We start from the raw sequence: 18,399 nt of genomic DNA on the forward strand, positions 1-18,399 counted from the left end.
GTTATATATATATATATATATATATATAAAAAAGTTTTTTTATTATTTTCAAATTAAATAATGTATTATCAGTGATTCTATAGATTGATTTACTGCAATCTCTTCTTAATTCTATATTTCAATAAACAAACGTTTTTCATTAGTTATTTATATAGTATGATTGCAAGAAAGCCCATACATGACATTTATTATCTATTTTAATTTATGTTTGTACTACTTGCTCATTTAGAATTGCACAATTATTTGTTGATATAAAAAGTCAAATATTTGGTCATTTTTTAGCATATTTATCAACTCATTTAAGTACTCCTTCGATTAATTTAAGCATGTCAAGTATAGGATAAGTTCAATCATAAGACAAATTTAAATAAACTTAAGTATGAACATATATAAAGCTTGACCCGGCTCGAGTCAAATATAAACAATTTTAGTATTTCAAACCTAGTTCAATTCATGGTGTACTCTGCTCAACTTAGTTTGATTACAACCATAATCTAAACATTTACTTAATGTGATTATAATGAGAATTTAACTTTACATAATAAAACTACATTTCAATAGTAACAACATGGTTGAACAACATGAAAATCAAAATGATAAGGAAAAAATTATGCAGTGCTGATAAACTGTAGAAGCAGACAATTTCATTTAATTTCATAAAAATTAAAAAAAAATACCATTGCGGCATCTGCCTTGTCCAACGCCGGTACGTGATAAATAACAGAAAAGGCATTACAAATTCCAATAGATTCGAGAAATCCAACCTCGCTTGTAGTTCCAATAACAAGCATATTCTTCCCCTGCAAGAAAAATTATAAATAAAATTCTTTAATCCTTGAAATAGCTGCACCAAAAGTAACAACAAAATTATACATGCATGGTAACTTTTGAATGTATCCTACCCAAAACGGGATGAAAAAAAGGAAACGAAGTATCTTAGAAAACTATGACTTGCTTGAATGATGTAAACTGACATGAGGCCAAATTAAGTTAATTTCCGGTATTACATATGTTTTCTTCGCAATTTTTGTTGATTCTACACTTAAGGAAGATATTTTTGTCATATTTTACAGAATAATGGGGAGTGCAATTCCGGGAGTAGAAGGGTGAAATTTGGCCAAAGGATCACGGCACCCCCCCCCAAGGCCCCGCGCCCCATATGGCACGTCGGTGCCTCAAGGCCCAATTGCACAAAATGCTTGCTTCCATAGCCAAGGAACGGCACGCCTGTGCCAAGTCAACACGCTAGCACCTAACTCTCGAGCCTTCCATGCGTCCACACGCGTCAGTCTATCGCATATGTTGCCTCGATTCTGCAAATTTATGAATTGAGAAGGGTTTAAATACCTAATTTGGAACCCTAATAGAGCACCAAAGTATATAGGTTTGTTTTGTTATCACAGAAGGTATTCGTTGGGCTGTTGGAGGTGCTTTTCTCGAGGTCTACTGGGAGTCTTGTCAACAATAGGATTTTCTCCAATGGTTCTCCTTGGGGAAGATTCCTAGTGTTGGTTTCTTTGTGAAAATTTTGCAGATTGTGAGAGAGGTTGAGTGCAATTGTATGAGAGAAGATCTTCAAATAACTTGTATTGAACGAAGATGATCGCAGTGTATTCTCGGGTGTGAGTTTTATGTACCTCTTGCACTATATTCTTTTTATGCCAGAAATAAAAATTTTCGTGTATTTTATTTCGTGCATTATGGTTGATCTCATTTTCATATTCTTATGATGTAAGAGATGTGTTTTTCTTATATTCTCGCCTATAACTATTGTTCCCTAGACGCATTTTTCGTGCATGAATTTCATATGTTAATGTGTTAACTTTTTGGCCTTAGTTTAAATTTAATCAAATATGATAGAAGTTAAAATCACTTGTGATCTAGGACTTCTAACCATTGCCTAAAAGAACAAGTGGGTTAACATATAATAACCTAGTGGAATAGACATATTGCCAAGGCTAGAAAATTTCAACCAAGATAGGAGACTAGAAGATTCATGGAAAATGTTGCATAGTTAAATCGCTTAACTGTAATATGATTTAGAACTCTTCTTATACCTAGACACACGCTAAAGAGAACATGTCCCCGGTTGTCAACAATAGGGTGGGTTTCATAGAAAAACATGGAGAAAACACTTAACCGGTGTCACAGGAGTACGAACATTTCAGATATGAAATCTGAAAAACTTCACAAAACTTCATTAGTTTTTTTTCTTTTTGCACTAGGATTTTAGAACTTTTCAAATCTACAAACTAAACATTAAAATTAAGCTAAGTAATTTATTATAAACTAGAATTTCACCTGATAGAGATATTTTCACACTTTCCTCATGGGATCGATATACATACTCATAATTCATATATTACTTGATCGACATATATACTTGCGTGATTGACAAACTTACCTCGCAGTAATTTCATACATCAAGTTTGTATTGTCATTGCCGCAAAAAGAAGTTCAAAATTTTCTGATTTTTGGAGAACTTTAGTTGAACATAGAATTTAGGTTTGAACTTTTTATGTTTCCTATTTTCTGATTTATATTTTTTTGAGTTTTAATGTGATGTACTTGTGTGTGCATTGTTACTTGTTGCATGTGCCAAAAGTCAAATATAAATATTTACTTACATTTTTTTTTATCACTGTGCTCATTGTTATTCTTTCTTGTTTTCCCTTCTTTATGTCAATATTCTTGTGTTAGTGTAAGACCACCCTTTGCACACCCATCATTGCATGCATAAGACTAGCCCAGGTGAATTATTATCACTCGATCCGAAAATCAAATGAACCTTTAGACAACTTCGAAGAACTCAAAAACTGCAAGAGACACACTTAGAGATGGTGAATCCTCAGAACAATCACTTGAAGCCCCTTACGGAGTATGACATCATTGCTAGACGAAATTCACACGAGCCTTAAACACTGCCATATAAGCCCCTACATTTGAACTTAGGCTTGAGCTTATTCTAATGAGTCAAAACCAACCTGTTTGGGAAACACTAACAGAAAACCCATACCTCAATTTGGCTAGTTTCTTAGAACTGTGTGCCACAATCAAGTTTAGCGGTGTCTCAAATGATGTCGTTAGATTAAAGCTGTTCTTTCTCACTTATGGATAAAACCAAGAGGTGATTATACTTCTTAGCACCAAAATCGATTTCAGCTTTGAGCAACCTAACCAAAAACTCTTAGCCCATTGCTTTCTTCCCTTCAAGATTATCAAAATTAGGAAAGACATGATGCCCTTACTTAATTAGAGGTAGAGAAAATTTATGAGGTTTGGGAGAGGTTCAAAGAAATGCTTAGGGAGTGCCCACACCATCCTCTGACTGGCTATTATCCAAATATTTTACAATGGGCTAATGAGATCTTTGAGATTGATTATAGATGCTATAGTTGGGAGTCCCTTATGTCCATATCATTTAAGGAAGTCGACACACTAATTGAGGAAATGATTATGAATGAATTTCAATGGCTATTCGAGAGAGTTACCTCTATGAAGGAAGCTAATGGGCATAAAATTGAGGTGTTGACTATCTTAACCTCACAAGTTACTGACATGTAAAGGAAAGTGGACAACTTAGAAACTGATTTTGTGCAAGGATTCATACCCAGTGATGAGATAGCTTATCAACTAATAGGTGATTCAAGGACCATTTTCTTGGATACCATACAAACTAATTTCGATCACCCCTATTCCAACATTTACAACCCAAGTTGTACTACCTAGCCAAACTTCAATTCGAACAATAATAACCCAATTATAGAAAACAAACAATGAGGGAGCACCCAAGTCAATCATGTAATAAATTGGAATAACTAGAGCAGAGACCACTTTAGACCAACTCACCCATGTGGATTCACTTTTAACCCTAAATTTAGGGAGGAAAACTTGAATTTGAAAAAAATTATAGTAAATATGTGGAATCAGTTACAAAGCCAAGCTGCAGCCATGAGAACCATAGAGAATCAAATAGAGCAGTTAGTTAACCTTTTAAGCAATGAACCCCAAAAGATGTGACCCAGTCACACTGAAGTGAATCTGGTAAAAGGAATAAGAAGCAAGTGCATACTGTAGATGTGTTGTTAGGGGCAATTGATAGCCACATTTCGGAATATGAAGAATTTGACCACAAATAGCAAGCTGGATGACTTTTGTTGTACTGGATGACTTTTGTTGGATAATGACTAAAAAAGAATCTACTCTTCTTTCGAGGCAACCACTAGAGTTTTTAGAGAGATAGTTGAGATTGTAGACAGCATGACCCTAGTCAAGCCTATAGTACCACCCATAGGAGGAGACCCAAGGAAAAAATTAGAAGATAACCCTAAGCAAGAGAGTAACCCTATAGAGTTAGATCTTGAGCCTAAAGAGCCTAATGAGAATCCGACTAATGCTTAGGAAACCTTGACTCACCTCCTAACGAACCATTTCTTGCAGTTGGTTGGAAAAAAATGCTAAACTACAAAAAGGGGAGTTATTGAGAAAATTATGGATATAAAAAACACTCTTAAGGATGATAATTTGAATCAACCTACCTACCCTATAGAAGACTATTATCGAACTTAGATGAAAAAATTACAAAAATTTCTAAAATCTGAGAATTTAGTGAAAAATCTAGGACAAACAAAAGATTAGGCGATCGATCGACGATTACTGACTTTAAATTTTGATCTTGAAGGAAGACTTATTCAATTTGATTTGAGCTTAGGTCAAACTAAGAGAATTAAACCAAACACTACCTTACGATGCAGCCCAAGTGTTATCTCATGAGTTCCTCGCATTTGTTGGTATTTATGTTCAAGTTTTTGCATTGAAAGTTTATTTTTCCTTTGTTTTGTCTGCTTAGTCATCGGTTATATCTTTAGAGTGTATCTAGGTCTTGGATTTAAATTTGGGAGACGAACAGGAGAGTTAATAAGTAGAGAATCACTTGTGGGAGGCTGGACTGGCGCACACGCGCTAGAACTAGCACACTTGGGTTGTATTCTAGAGAAAATGGCACGTTATTGTCATATATAGGCACCCCCGCATGAACATACAACACAACCACGTCTCATAGCACGCTCCGACACTTTTTAGGGAACACAAGAGCGTCCGCACTCTCCCTGCAATCCCTTGCCGCGCAACCAAGAGGGCAACATCTCTACGCAGCATCTGGGTGAGCTCGCACCACATATTTTCTTTTTTTTTCCAGCCTTCTATTTTCTCTTATGGCATGCATAGGATAAAAAACAAGTTTGGGAGGGGGAATAGTACCTATACAGTTGCGTGAGAGTGATTCATGTTTAAGTTATGGGTCATATTTCAATGTACCAATTCATGATATGATCCTAATATTTAACAAGACTATATATTGCCTTCATTAGAACAGTGAATACCCATTAAAGGGGAGGTCTAGAATTAATATTTCAATAACTGAGTAATGCACTTTAACAACACTACTTGAATTATAAAGTCTCAAAATAGTTAAAAAAGTGTAATTAAAATATCAAAAATTAATCATAGATACTTTAAATGTTTTAATTTTCAACTTAACCAATTTAATTGGGTCTCAACTTTTGAGTGAATTATAATATTTCAGAGTTCATATTAAGGAACTTGTGTAAATTATCAATTAGGAGATTATGACTCTAAAATCCTTAAAAGAAATGAGCTCAACCTGATATAATAATTCTTAGTAGAATTCAAAAAAAATGGAGAGATGTCTGATTCAAAAGAAAAATAAAAAGAGGTGGTCAATCTCCTTGAGAAGAAGATTGAGGTGAGTATAAAAATTAAAAATTGGTATCTAAGTCCATTTCTATTTAATAATAGCTAAAATTGTCTGAATGAAAATCTTATAATATTAAATTCAAGAAAAATTATGTGATTTTGGATTGGTCGGTTGACTAGTACTTGATTGAAAAATATATTTGGGCAATGAAATTATTTGAATCACCTTATTAAGTGTTTTGAGATCTACTTCGACTTATATAATGAAAATCTAACACTAAAAATGAGATTTACATACTTTTTATTTACAATTATATAATCTTGTTAAAGAATTAGGAATTCTCACATAAAAGCTACAAATGCTAAAATAAGTCTCACTTAGATATGAGAATACTTGAATGCAAATAATAGGTATGTTTGAGAAAATTGATAAGGTAAACTTACGTTAATTTATGGTATTACAAATTATGTTTTATTCCCCATTTACTCACATTATACACTTGAAGAAGGTATTTTTGTTGTATTTTATAGAATACAGATGAAGAGCACAATTCCGGAAGCAAAAGGGTGAAATACGGTCAAAGGATGATGACACCCCCATGTCCATATGGCATGCCCGGGCCTCAAGGCTCGAGCGCATGAAACCCCCGCGCTAACTGACGACACGCCCGCACCAAACTCCCAAGCCTTCCGTGCGTCCGCTCCATTTCTCGCGCGCACGCGTCAGTTTGGCTTGCATGTTGCCTCGGTTCTGCGAATTGGCGTTTAATACCTAATTTGGAACCCTAATTGAATACCTAAGTAGATAATGTCATTTTGCGATCGTAGGAGATACTTTTTAGGTTGTTGGAGGCTACTTCTCTTGAGGTCTAATGGAAGCCATCAACCCTAGGATTTTCTCCAATGGCTCACCTTAGGGAAGATTCTTAGGGTAGGTTTTTTTGTGAGTTTTTGAGAGATTGTGAGGAGAGGTTGAGTGCAATTGTATGAGAGGAGATCTTCGAATAGTTTGTATTGAATGGAGAGGATTGCGGTGTATTGCATGGACCAATTGGCTCCAGTGAGTTTTATGTACCCCTTGCATTGTATTCCTTTTTATGCCTTGAATATAAATTCTTATTTTTTTTATTCGTGCATTGTAGTTAATCTCGTTTTCATACTCTTATGAGACAAGACAAGTGGCTCTCTTGTATTTGCTCTATAAATTTTGTTCCTTAGACGTCTTTCCGTGCATGAATTTCATATATTGATGTGTTAACTTCTTGGTATTAGTTTACTTTTAATTGAACACGATACAATATTAAAATCTCTTGTGATCAAGAACTTTTAACCGTTGCTTAAAAGAACAAGAATGTTAACACATATTATCGTAGTGGAATATACATATTGCCATTAAAAAATTGCAACCTAGATAGAATATAAGATTTCTGAAAAACGTTGCATGGTTAAATCCCCTTAACAGTAATATAGTTTACAACTCCTCTTATGACCTAAACATAGGTTAAAGAGGACATCTCCTTGGTTGTCTAGAAAAACATCAAGTGTCACAAGAATATGAACCTTTTATATCCAAAAAAATATACAAAATTTTGTTAGTTTTCTTCTTTCTGCATCAGGATTTTAAACATTTTCATATCTGCAAAATGAACATTCAAATTTGGCTTAACAGTTTAGTAAACTAGAATTTTGCCTATTAGATATTTTAACACTTTTCCGATGGGATCAACACGCGCTCATAATCTGTATATTACTTGATCGACGCGTATACAACCGTGATTGACCAACTTGTCTCGGAGTAATTTCAGGTGTCATAAACTCATAAAACTAAAAATAAGAATAAATAAAACAAAAATTAAATTAGTGTAAAAAGGAGCACATATGAAGCTGCTGCTGGAAAAAAAAGTCCTAACAATTCAAAAATACAACTTCTCAGCTCCTTTAATATAAGAAGGAATAGGTATAAGTATGGTATACCTTTGGAGGAAGTTTTTTTAGAAGGACCAGCAATGTTTGTGCAATCAAATTTGAAAAGCGAGGACCAATGACAACATAATCCAACAGCCTGAGATGTAAATCATATGATTCAACAACAAGAAATAAAGATAATACCGAGCAATCTAATAAAATAAATAAATGCAGCAAGCATTTTGATTAACTCAAAATATAACTTCTGATATTGCAATTAGAAGGTATCATTAAAAAAAGGATTCAACCGCAAATGTTAAAGACAAGTACACATGCTCTAATGAATATGAATAGAGCAATGCTAACACAGTAAATTGTACAAAGAATATACTACCATAATGGAACATACTTTTAAAGCAGCATAAGCAAGAGGGGGAAAACATTTCATGGTGAAGCTAGCGTTACAAATTTTTATAGAAAAATGAACTCAAAATAAATCGAAATCGTGCAAGGTACTGAATAAAAATGCATGATTTAAGAGCTACCTTTCAATGTCATCAAGAATAATGACGCTCAACTGAGATTTATACGCATCCTCAAAAACCTATATAAGGAAAAATATAATTTACTCAACCTGGAAGAATTGACCGTGAACATGCTTAGAAATAAAATAGAGAAGTAAATTTCAAATGCGATAGGCTCAAAACATACATTTTCCAGATGGCCCAACTGTTTTAAACTTACTAATAACAGGATTAAAAAGTAAAAGAAAAAATACTTTTTATTAGATTTTTGAATTCATAATCATTGAAAATGATCAACTGAAATCAAAATTGACCAGGATAAAGAAACCTTGATAATTTTTGCACATTTACTGCTCTCGCTAAGACCACCCATTGACTCAGCTGAGACCTGTGGCAACAATAGTTGGATCTTAATCCAGAAAACTTCCGAAGCATTATACAATAGACTGAACTTACAATTTTGACAAATGGAAAATCACTGTCGATACCAATTGTTGCCGCCATCGCTGTCTTACCACTGCCAAGGCATAAAGTCTTTGAAAAATTTTAACATATAATAATCATTACAAATTAGGATGCTTATACCTTCCCCCAGGACCTTCCAAAAGACATGTAACAAGGGGGTTACCCTTGCTCGCTCTAACTTGCTCAACAAGAATCATGTTTCTCTTATAGATGTGCTTATGTCTTTCGCCACAATCAACCATTCCATGAAGCCTGCAACAAGTTTCAATTCAAATATGGAGTCTCACCATTAAAAAAATATATATATAGAAATCTTACTATCACATAGTGACGTGTGACTACTACAAATGAAAGTGCTTTCATGTGCTGTAAGAAATGGCACCCCTTTCAAGAAAATTATCTCCACAAAAAATACTCAATATTTTTCAAAATTATTTATTTCTTTCACTTCAGAAAGCTAAGAAAAATAGTAGTTAAAGCTATAGATAAAAGATGATTAATAAGGGCATTAAATGCATATGAAGCATCCCATCCTCTCAAGCCCCATGGGCACAATTGGCATTATTTATGATTTGGACAGCCATTTTATATATATTAGAACCAACCTTCTAGCCTAATGTGTGATCTAAAAATATGAGATCAAATGAGCTTATTTCATAGTCTTTGTTGTCCTGCCTCTTCAACCTCAAAAAAGATTACAGATTTTAATATCTGGCTCACCTCCTAACAAACTTCATTAGATCAAAAAAAGGAAAGCTCCACACGACAAGAACAATGCATGACATCCAATCATAGATCCCAAACCCAGGAATAAGAGCAAATATTTTCCATCCCCAATAGATTTTTACAAGATTGTTGTATGCGTTTGTCGACACTATTTTGGTTGGAGGAGTTGCCCGTAAAAAGCTCTCGGTCACCGGAATCGAAATCTCTTCGTCAACTTCGGAAGGACGTTTTAATTTACATATAGATTTAAGTTTAGAAAAATATGAAATCAAACTAACCACATATTTTTCATAGTTTAAATGAAAGAGCACCACACCTCAAATCTTGTATCTATCCCGAAGGATAAGCACAAGACTTGAAGATGAGGCTCGATCAGATAAACTAAGAAATATATGACGTCCGTTTGATCTATGAAACCGTTTTATTTGCCGACAAGTTCCTCTATTTAATATGAATAATTAAATAATGTTTATATTAAGCTGAGTTCGAAAAAGTTTCCTATAAGAACAAACCCCTATAGTTAATTACATCTGAAATGATCGAAGTCGCCTAAGAATACTCTTGATAAAAATCAAAAAATATTATCTTCAAAGAGGTCAAAAGGATAGGATCAAAAAAATAGGACTTTTTAAAGAAATCAGACAAAGAGGTGTGCAAAGGGGAATTGTTCAAACTTGAAATATTTATTATAGAATCCAAAGGAAGAAGAACTAGGGGATGCTACAGATCCAAAGAAGAACCTCGGTGACTTCCCAGTCTACCCTATGGTTTGGCTTCAATTTCAAGGAAGAAATATTCAAGTGTTTTATCCTACCAATTTTATTTACTTAAGGCTTACATTTTTGTGAAACGATCACACAAATTGTTTGGAAGATATGAGGTTTTAGGTCGAGACGGACGACAACCTCAGCATCCTAAGAGGAGTTGGGACTTAGAATGTACAGTAGAGCCGTACAAATGCCTAAAAATAAGTTGAGGATTTATGTTGCATAAGCAAACAACCTCGAAATCCTGTGGATTGTTGTTTTAACTTCTAAGAAAGGAATGATTTAACTGGTGTGAAAATGTTCTGCTGTTGAAGATGGTCGTGCTGCCTACAATGTTAGCTCCAAGCTCCTTGTCATGACGAGTTTAATTTTTCTAGGGTATCAGGTTATGATGTCAAAGCAAACGGTCCTATGGTTGTAATCCTTTAAACATTTTATGAGAGAAATGTTGAAGTTATACAATGTATGGAACAACAGTAGAATGTGTAGCACAGGACAACAGTAGATTATGCAGTGAAAAAGAATAGTACAACATGCGGTGTAAAGAAAAGGTAAAAGGTACAGCAGGAAAATGACTTCAAGAAAGTAATATGCTGTAAACACAAAATAAATCTGTATACCTGGGAGATCCGCTGTTCCTTAGGTGTAGTTGATGCAACAGGTACAAATAGAACAGGTTGAAATGCATCATATAAACGAAAGCAAAAGAAGAAAAGAAACGTCACCCAAAAAACTCGAGAAAGAACGGTAAATGACCTACGATGGAAAATTTGGGAAAAGTCAACGAATAATCCATGACGAAAAGCTCGAGAAAATTGACGAGTAATAATTCAAATAAAATCCTCAAAACCTCGGGAAAATCCCAGAGAAAAGACCACGAGTGCTTTGTCCAAAAAATTTGATAAAACATATGCAAAAGTCTGAAAAAAGGGGACCACAAGCACTCGGGTAGGCCTAGGCTCAGATATATATTTGTACTCGAGGGTTGTCGAAGGCTACTCGGTCACCCGGATATATAAAGCCCGCCACACAACTAGAAGGGTGTCCTATCGAATCTAACTCAGGGAAGGGTACTCATTGGCCCAAACAGGTAATCAACAGGTAGACAACCAATTTTTTTTAAATGTATTTAAAATTTATATTTTTAGCATGAACATAGGTTTCAAGCATACAAAAGTGGGGGGTATCAATTTTGTTTGTATAAAAAAATATATATTTTTGTTTAAAAAAGGTGTATTTGTTCTTATCAAAATTTTTTTTATTAGTTTTGAAAAAGTGTAGTTGTCCACGAGTCAATCACACTGTCGGATGTAGGACTACCAACAACCCAAGAAGGTACGGGTCAACTCCCGCTAGTCTTATGTCGGTGAATGATATTACATCCTACGATTCATCGGGTCCGTGAGGGTGTCCCGATGTAGTAGGATGGAATATCATTCTGCTCTACCACTGATGTGCCTTTGTCATCACTGCCCTAAGCCCCAAAACAAAACCAACTACTTGCGGCCTTGCTTGATAGTTTCACGTATAGCAAAATGTTATACGTGGACGCTTATGCATCGGACATAAGCATTGAAAAAAAACCGAAAACAAATCAAGAAGTAAGGAAAAAAAAACAAAAAAAATGAGGTTAGAGAGAGGAGGCACTGGACCACTTAAAACACTGAAAAGACGGAGGATGAATCAGCCCTTAAAACTCGTAACGAAAAGACTTGAGAAGGTAGGGCCCAAGGTCCTTGAATCAATCCAGAAGGATATCATTTACTCGCTCTATTAGAATTGGATCAACCGAAGGAGGGTGTCCTTCCCAAATCCTATTTCGAACGAGTCGAAACGGGCCCGAACCGACACGACGATCACCCACAAATGACCTCCCCTGCATCGGTGTCAATCCTCCAAAAATATCTTCTATGGGCTCAATTTAATTCAACCAAATGCTCTCCCAAATAGGACTTGAAAATCCTCCAAATTTTGTGAATTGAACAAAAGGAAAGTGACCCGGGGAAGACTACCATCAGCACCTCCAAACTTATGCCAAAATTAAGATTTTTCAACTCCCAAATTAATCAATAGCTTCTCATACCAAATAAACATAAAATCGTCCAATAAAGCCACATAAATGCTCACGGTCGGGGTCAATAGAGAAGAGGAAGCAACCACCAAGGCTCTCGGCCAAGTCCACCAACAGAACAAGGAACTCACGACTAAGGCAAGAAACAGGGCCAAAATAGGCTCACGGCCAAGGCAATCCAAGGCACAGGAAAGACTCACGGCCACGGCAACCCAAGGAACAACAAGTAAGACTCACGGTTAAGGCAACCAAAGGGACCTCCACTAGCTACTTTACCGTACCCCCTTGATATACATAAGGAAATGAATAAAGCGGTTATAAATTTTTGGATGACAAATTGGACTCATCCACAAAATCCAAACTAATCAAGTCCAGCAAGACGGACCAAACAAATACAAAAGACCCACCGACAAGCTCACGGGTAGGGCTAAGAAAAAGCACGGGCCAACTCCAGGCCAAGCTCTCGGGTAAGGGAGCTAAGGGTAGCAAGGAGCAGCTGTTAAGGTTCTCGACCAAAGGCAACAAAGAGAGGGATCCACTGTCAAAGCCCACAGCCAAGGCCACCAAAAGGGGAGCTGCTAAGGCTCTCGGGTAAGGGGCAAAGCCAACAAAAACCAAGCCCCAAACCAGCTTTAAATTATTTGGGGACGAACTTGCACGTATATTTAACTGAGGCAACCAATAACATGCCAATTTAATGTCAAAATGAGTTCAATAAGTGAGCAGGAACTTGGCGACCCAGGGGCAAAACCGAGAACCTCAACAAGCAAAAACGGACCCCATGAGAAGCTAAAATCGAGCCATTACAAAGCCTCCAAATCGATATTTCATGCAGCACACTATTTCAAATAGGCAGATCGCAATAAAAGAGCTAAATCGAGGCCTAAACAGGCAAAATCGAGCCCCAAAAGAAGCTTGAACTAAGCTGTTCAAGGCTAAAACATAATTCCAACCAAAATTAAGACCCACGCCTCAATAGAGATTAACATCCAGCCATTTCAAGGCAAAATCGAGCATCCAAAGCTTAAAGAAAAATCCACATGCTTTTAAAACATCAAGATATGGAGCCAATATACATCTTAAACAAGAAAAATAGCATAGAGAACATATTTGGGCCTCCAAAATACCTATTCCGAGCATCAAACAATTTCTCATAGATATTTGAACAGAGAGGATACCTCACGAGAAGTTAAACCAAGTCGTTAAAACAAGCTACAGGGATTTCCAAATTAAAGAAATTTTCTCATAGCATGCATTTCAGGCCAGGAAAAACTACAGGGAGCTAAAACCGAGCCCCAATAGAGGCTAAAAACCGAGCACATCAAGGGCTGAAAAAAAGAAGTGGCCTATAAAGGCTTTAAAGACAGGCCAAAGTAGGGGCCAAACCGAACCCTGTAAAGGCTCAAAAACAAGAATGAATTTCAAGCTTTTTAGCGTGATGATATGCAACAAGAACTAGAGAAGCATGAATCTTCTAGAGCCAACATTCCTTGGCATCAAAATGAGTTACCACATTCATTCTAAGCATGGAAAATATAATAACTTCTTTCAACATGTATTTCTAGAGGAGCAAACATGCATTTTAAACTATCAATATACTCCCAAACATTTTTTTTTAAGCAAAAAAAAGAATAGAGGCAGCCCATATATGCTTCATTTCTCGCTAACCCTAGCAAGAATCCATGCTCAAATCTCAAAACAGGCCTAGATTTTTACTTCCACATGCTCTTATGGTGAATATCTCAAAATACATGCAAATAAATTAGACTAACATGTTGTACCATCCAACAAAGCTATTCTCAGTGGCTCGGTAGAGAGAAACCGAAAGGAAGCGAGGCGCAGAGGAGGAGGAGAAGTACCTCGTTAATACAGAAACAAAATAAAACCTCAGAAAAATGCTCCACAGCCTAAACTCCTCTCCAACAGCAAGAGGAAACCAACCCAAGCAATAGGAACTAAAGAAGAAAGTGAGAAAGAAATTTGGCAGAATTTTCCCTTCCTCATAGAGATTTTTTTTTGTCGCCCTCTAAAATGCTCTAAGTAGAGTTTAATATAGACGGGAGAAGGAGGAGCGATCGAAAGATCGTAAACGGCTCGAGGAAACGAGCGGAGCAGACGCCCCATTAGGGCGGCTCGAGAGAGGCAGAGGATGAGATCCTCGTAGGGGATAAGATCCACGACAATGATAAGGGGATGGTTCGTCCTCGAGATGGTCTTGCGTGCAAGCGGCGAGCGCGGGAGTGAAAGTCCAACGACATAGGAAGGACGCGGGCCAAGCGAGCGAGCGAATAGAGCTAGGGCTGAGGCCCACGGGTTCGAGAAAAGCAGTGGGGAGGGGGGTAGATAGATTTAGGTTTTAATAAATAATAATAACAACAAAAATATCATTTATTACTATAATTATACCTAAATTATATATCCTTCCCCAGACGCGTCGTCGCAGTGGAACGAATGTCCCCCCAGGTAAAATCGACATTCCGGACACGTCGACGCAGTCCGTTTTGTCATCCGGAGTAGTTTAGACAACCTCGTCGACGATCGAGACAAAAACACGTCGCGACCCGAATTACGTCAAAAACTCAGCTCGAGCTCAATCAAATAGAACGGCAAAAAGCGCGACAGCGCTAGATCAACGTGTGCAATCAATCCTAGGGCCAACGGTCCTATAAGATGCTTCTTGAGCTTCCTCACAGTAACACCACCTACTAAGTGATAGAGGTCAAAACTACTATGCAGAACTTCATGTCGAGTGAAGAAAAGCTCGGAATTTCTAACGGGGAGGGCTCCTTTGCTAGTTTTCTAGGAATAGTCGACAGGAAAGTCTTACGGCTAGACCCTAGACTATTAAAAAGGAGAGACTAGACCTCAACCAAAAGTGAGGTCAAGAGCGTTACTTCAAAAAAAATTGAAATAGATTTCTTATTCCTAGTAGGTTTAATGGGATTTGGAAAACCCTATGAACCAAGCATGCCAACATGAGACAAGAACACAACAAAGTTAAAGAACCCCATGATGTATGGGGTAGTAAAATACATAATTAAATATGATTAACTAAATCCTTATGTTAAAATATGATAACATATATCCCTATAATCACTTTGAGAAGTAATAATTCAATTGAGCACTCGAGTCACTCTTATTGATAACCACAACATTGAACTTACTCAAATACAACCCAAACTTAAAAAGCCATTCAAATAGTGTGTTTTATCATTATATTTGTGTGTACTTTTTCATCTATTTGGGCATCTTTTCATTTTAACAAATTATGAAACAAAATTTTAAAATAAAAAATAATTAAATATCTTTATAAGCTATAAAACAATATAAACTTACTAGCATTCCATCCAAATACTTGAAATTTGTGTCATGCTTTTGATATTAAAAAATAAAGTAGGCCAGAAAAAGATTTGAAAGTACTATAATAATGACATCTTCAATTTCAATGCAGCTATTTTAAAATGATTTATAATGACTATCGGTTCTACCACATCTTGAGTGAGCACTATTGAATGCATATTAAAAATTTAGAAACAGAGAGAAAACATCTTATTCGAGAATTTTGGATTTATAAAATCTAGGATAAGATTTTTTTCTCCATTTCTAAAATTTTAAATAAAAAAAATGCTTTCAAAATGAAGCCTGCTTATTGCTAATGGCCCGTCTACTTTTTATTTTCTCTCCACTTTTCTATACAATATAGTGCATAAATGATATGGAAATTAGGATATAGCATATCTTGAAATTTTCAAATGTACCTGAAGACAAAACTACTCTCATTTGTAAATACACCTCATGCATTAAGATTCTCCTAATATTAGTATTTTATAATCATACATAATATTCATATTCTAAATTATTATGAGTTGCTTTTAAAATAAAAGCAGATGTTGTTACTGCCAGATTCTCTTGATTGTCCATAGACTGAGTTTCTGTAGCAAAAAACTTTTCCGCTCCTTATCACTTTGGTAAGGGAGATATAAATCAACAGATTAACATCAAAGGAAATTTGAGGTTTTACCCTCATATTACCAATCTTGTAAAACCTCGTATCATAAATACAATGTTTGCTTCAAGGTTCGCACAAAATTGTGAGAATCATCAGCTAAGAGCGCTACACTTCAATAAAGTTCAAATAATAATAGTAGGAACATACAACATTTTGTGTGATAAACATAAATGACTAAACTCATCAACTTCATGGAAAAAGTTCCTTTGTTGGCCCCCGCCCCCTCCACCTTAATTGTTTTCATGATTTGAAACCTATTCTAGCTCCCTTTTTAAGTTTGTGCCTTTTTCCCAAGCAGTTGTTGGCTTATTGAAGGTCAATATCCCCCAACAACATTATCTCTAGTATCATCCTATATGAATGTCAAGCATGTTGGTACCTCAGAAGCCAAACAAAAGTCTAAGAAAGGAAAGCTATTTGCTAGCCCATCGAGAACATCTCATTTATTCCTAATCTCATTACTCTTTGACATGATAATAAGGTTCACCAAGTTACTTAAGTAGTTCTAAAATGAAAGTGATTGATGATTCAAGGTATGGGTGTAAACGAGCCAAACTTAAGTAAGTTCAAGGCTTTTTTGTGTTCGGCTCGTTCGAATATTGAGTTGTTTGAGTTCAGCTCGTGTTCAAAATGGCTCGAAAATAGCATGTTCACATTCGACTCGATAAATTTGAAATACGTTCAAAATAGACTCGTGTTCGGCTCGATAAAACTAACAAGCTTATTTTCACATATAACTTTAAATTTTCAGAGGTACATTTACATTTTAAACAGAACTTAAAAAATGGATACTTCACTTCTTACAGAAGTGGGATTAAAATGAAGAAACTAAAAAAATGTGGCAAAAGGCGACTGGACAATGGGAATCGAGAGAACAAAAAGAGGCAAAATTTAGCAGATTTTGATGGGATTTTACATACATACCACCTAATTCTTATGTATTTACTTTTCGAACCTAAGTAAAGAAACCACAAAAATGGGATTTGTAAAAATTCTCTATAGGCAGTTACATACATACCACAATCTTATGTATTTGCATATCTAACATCTAAATGTTGTTTATTATATATAAACAAATGAAATTTTTAATATCATATTAAAGATAGTATTATTTTAAATTTTATGTATTATTTATTTATTATTTAAATATTTCGAGTCAAAACGAGCCAAACACAAACAAACAAACTTTTGTTCGTGTTCGGCTCGTTTATAAATTGAGCTAAAAAAATTGTTTATGTTCGACTCATTTGCTTAACGAATGAATCAATTAAGAGCTATTTAACAAGTCGAACACGAGCTATTCGCAAACGAGTTTTTTTGATAGCCCTAATTCAAGGTTTAATTAGTATGAAGATATCATTTGAAGTTTATTAAGTTTAGCTGATAAAAGGCATCAACCTATTTTTTCTAAACAAATAGTAAAAATTGAAAAAAAAAAAATTTCTTCATTGCCCAAGTTATATAAGATTTCAACTAAACACGATAATTCTCCTAATGACTTTGGCATTCTAGAGTTAATGTGTGTGCGTGCGTGTATGTGTATGTTTGTGAGTGTGTGTGCATGCATGCATATGTATTTCTCTTCCTATTTAGATTTATTAATATGATTATAAAATAAAACAACAGATATATCCATTCCCTGTGTGTGTGTGTTTTCTCTATATGAACATACAAAAATATCACAGAATGTGTAATACCTGCATCGTTGGAGATCCTCTGTGGAAGCACCAAATGCAGGGACAACCTCTTGAAGAGCATTCATAAAATCATTCATGGTAACTTTTATGTTTTCTTCGTCCAATGGCTTAGTCAGATCATCCAAGCTCAATTGTCGATTCAAGGCAAATGAAACGGCACTTTTTACAACACCTTCTAGCTCAGCACCACTGTAATTCTTTGTCCTCGCAGCTGTGCATTCAAATTTAAAGAGAATAAGGAGGATAAATCAAGGCAAATGAAACGATACTTTCACCAAACTTGTTCAATCATGCCAAGGTCTTCTGAAAAAAAAGTAATCCAAAATAATAACCAGCTAATCCATTCTAATGAACCTAAAAACCTACTAGAAAACAAAAATTCTAGGCAGTGCACTATAGATGTATGGAACAAAAAAAAAACCATCAGCATTGAGGGAACCAAAAAGAACATGTGAAAGGCATTTCATGCCATAAAAAATGTGGCTACATATTAAACCATTAAATATCATAAATGAAAAAA

General features: G+C 35.5%; 1 protein-coding gene across 1 annotated transcript in view; it reads right to left on the minus strand.

Annotated features, from left to right (window-relative positions):
• Positions 1–18,090, minus strand: part of LOC110037813 (vesicle-fusing ATPase-like) — a gene marked incomplete at its 5' end in the record, with an annotated part of 19,585 nt that extends 1,495 nt beyond the window's left edge. Inside the window, 7 exon segments of the mRNA XM_020742535.1 lie at positions 678–800; positions 7,690–7,777; positions 8,166–8,224; positions 8,473–8,532; positions 8,601–8,661; positions 8,730–8,861; positions 17,880–18,090. Of these exon segments, the coding sequence (XP_020598194.1) occupies positions 678–800; positions 7,690–7,777; positions 8,166–8,224; positions 8,473–8,532; positions 8,601–8,661; positions 8,730–8,861; positions 17,880–18,090 (734 nt within the window).
• Positions 18,091–18,399: the final 309 nt, after the last annotated feature.

This window comes from Phalaenopsis equestris, unplaced genomic scaffold (assembly GCF_001263595.1).
Source record: "Phalaenopsis equestris unplaced genomic scaffold, ASM126359v1 Scaffold225361, whole genome shotgun sequence".
Classification (NCBI taxonomy): domain Eukaryota; kingdom Viridiplantae; phylum Streptophyta; class Magnoliopsida; order Asparagales; family Orchidaceae; genus Phalaenopsis; species Phalaenopsis equestris.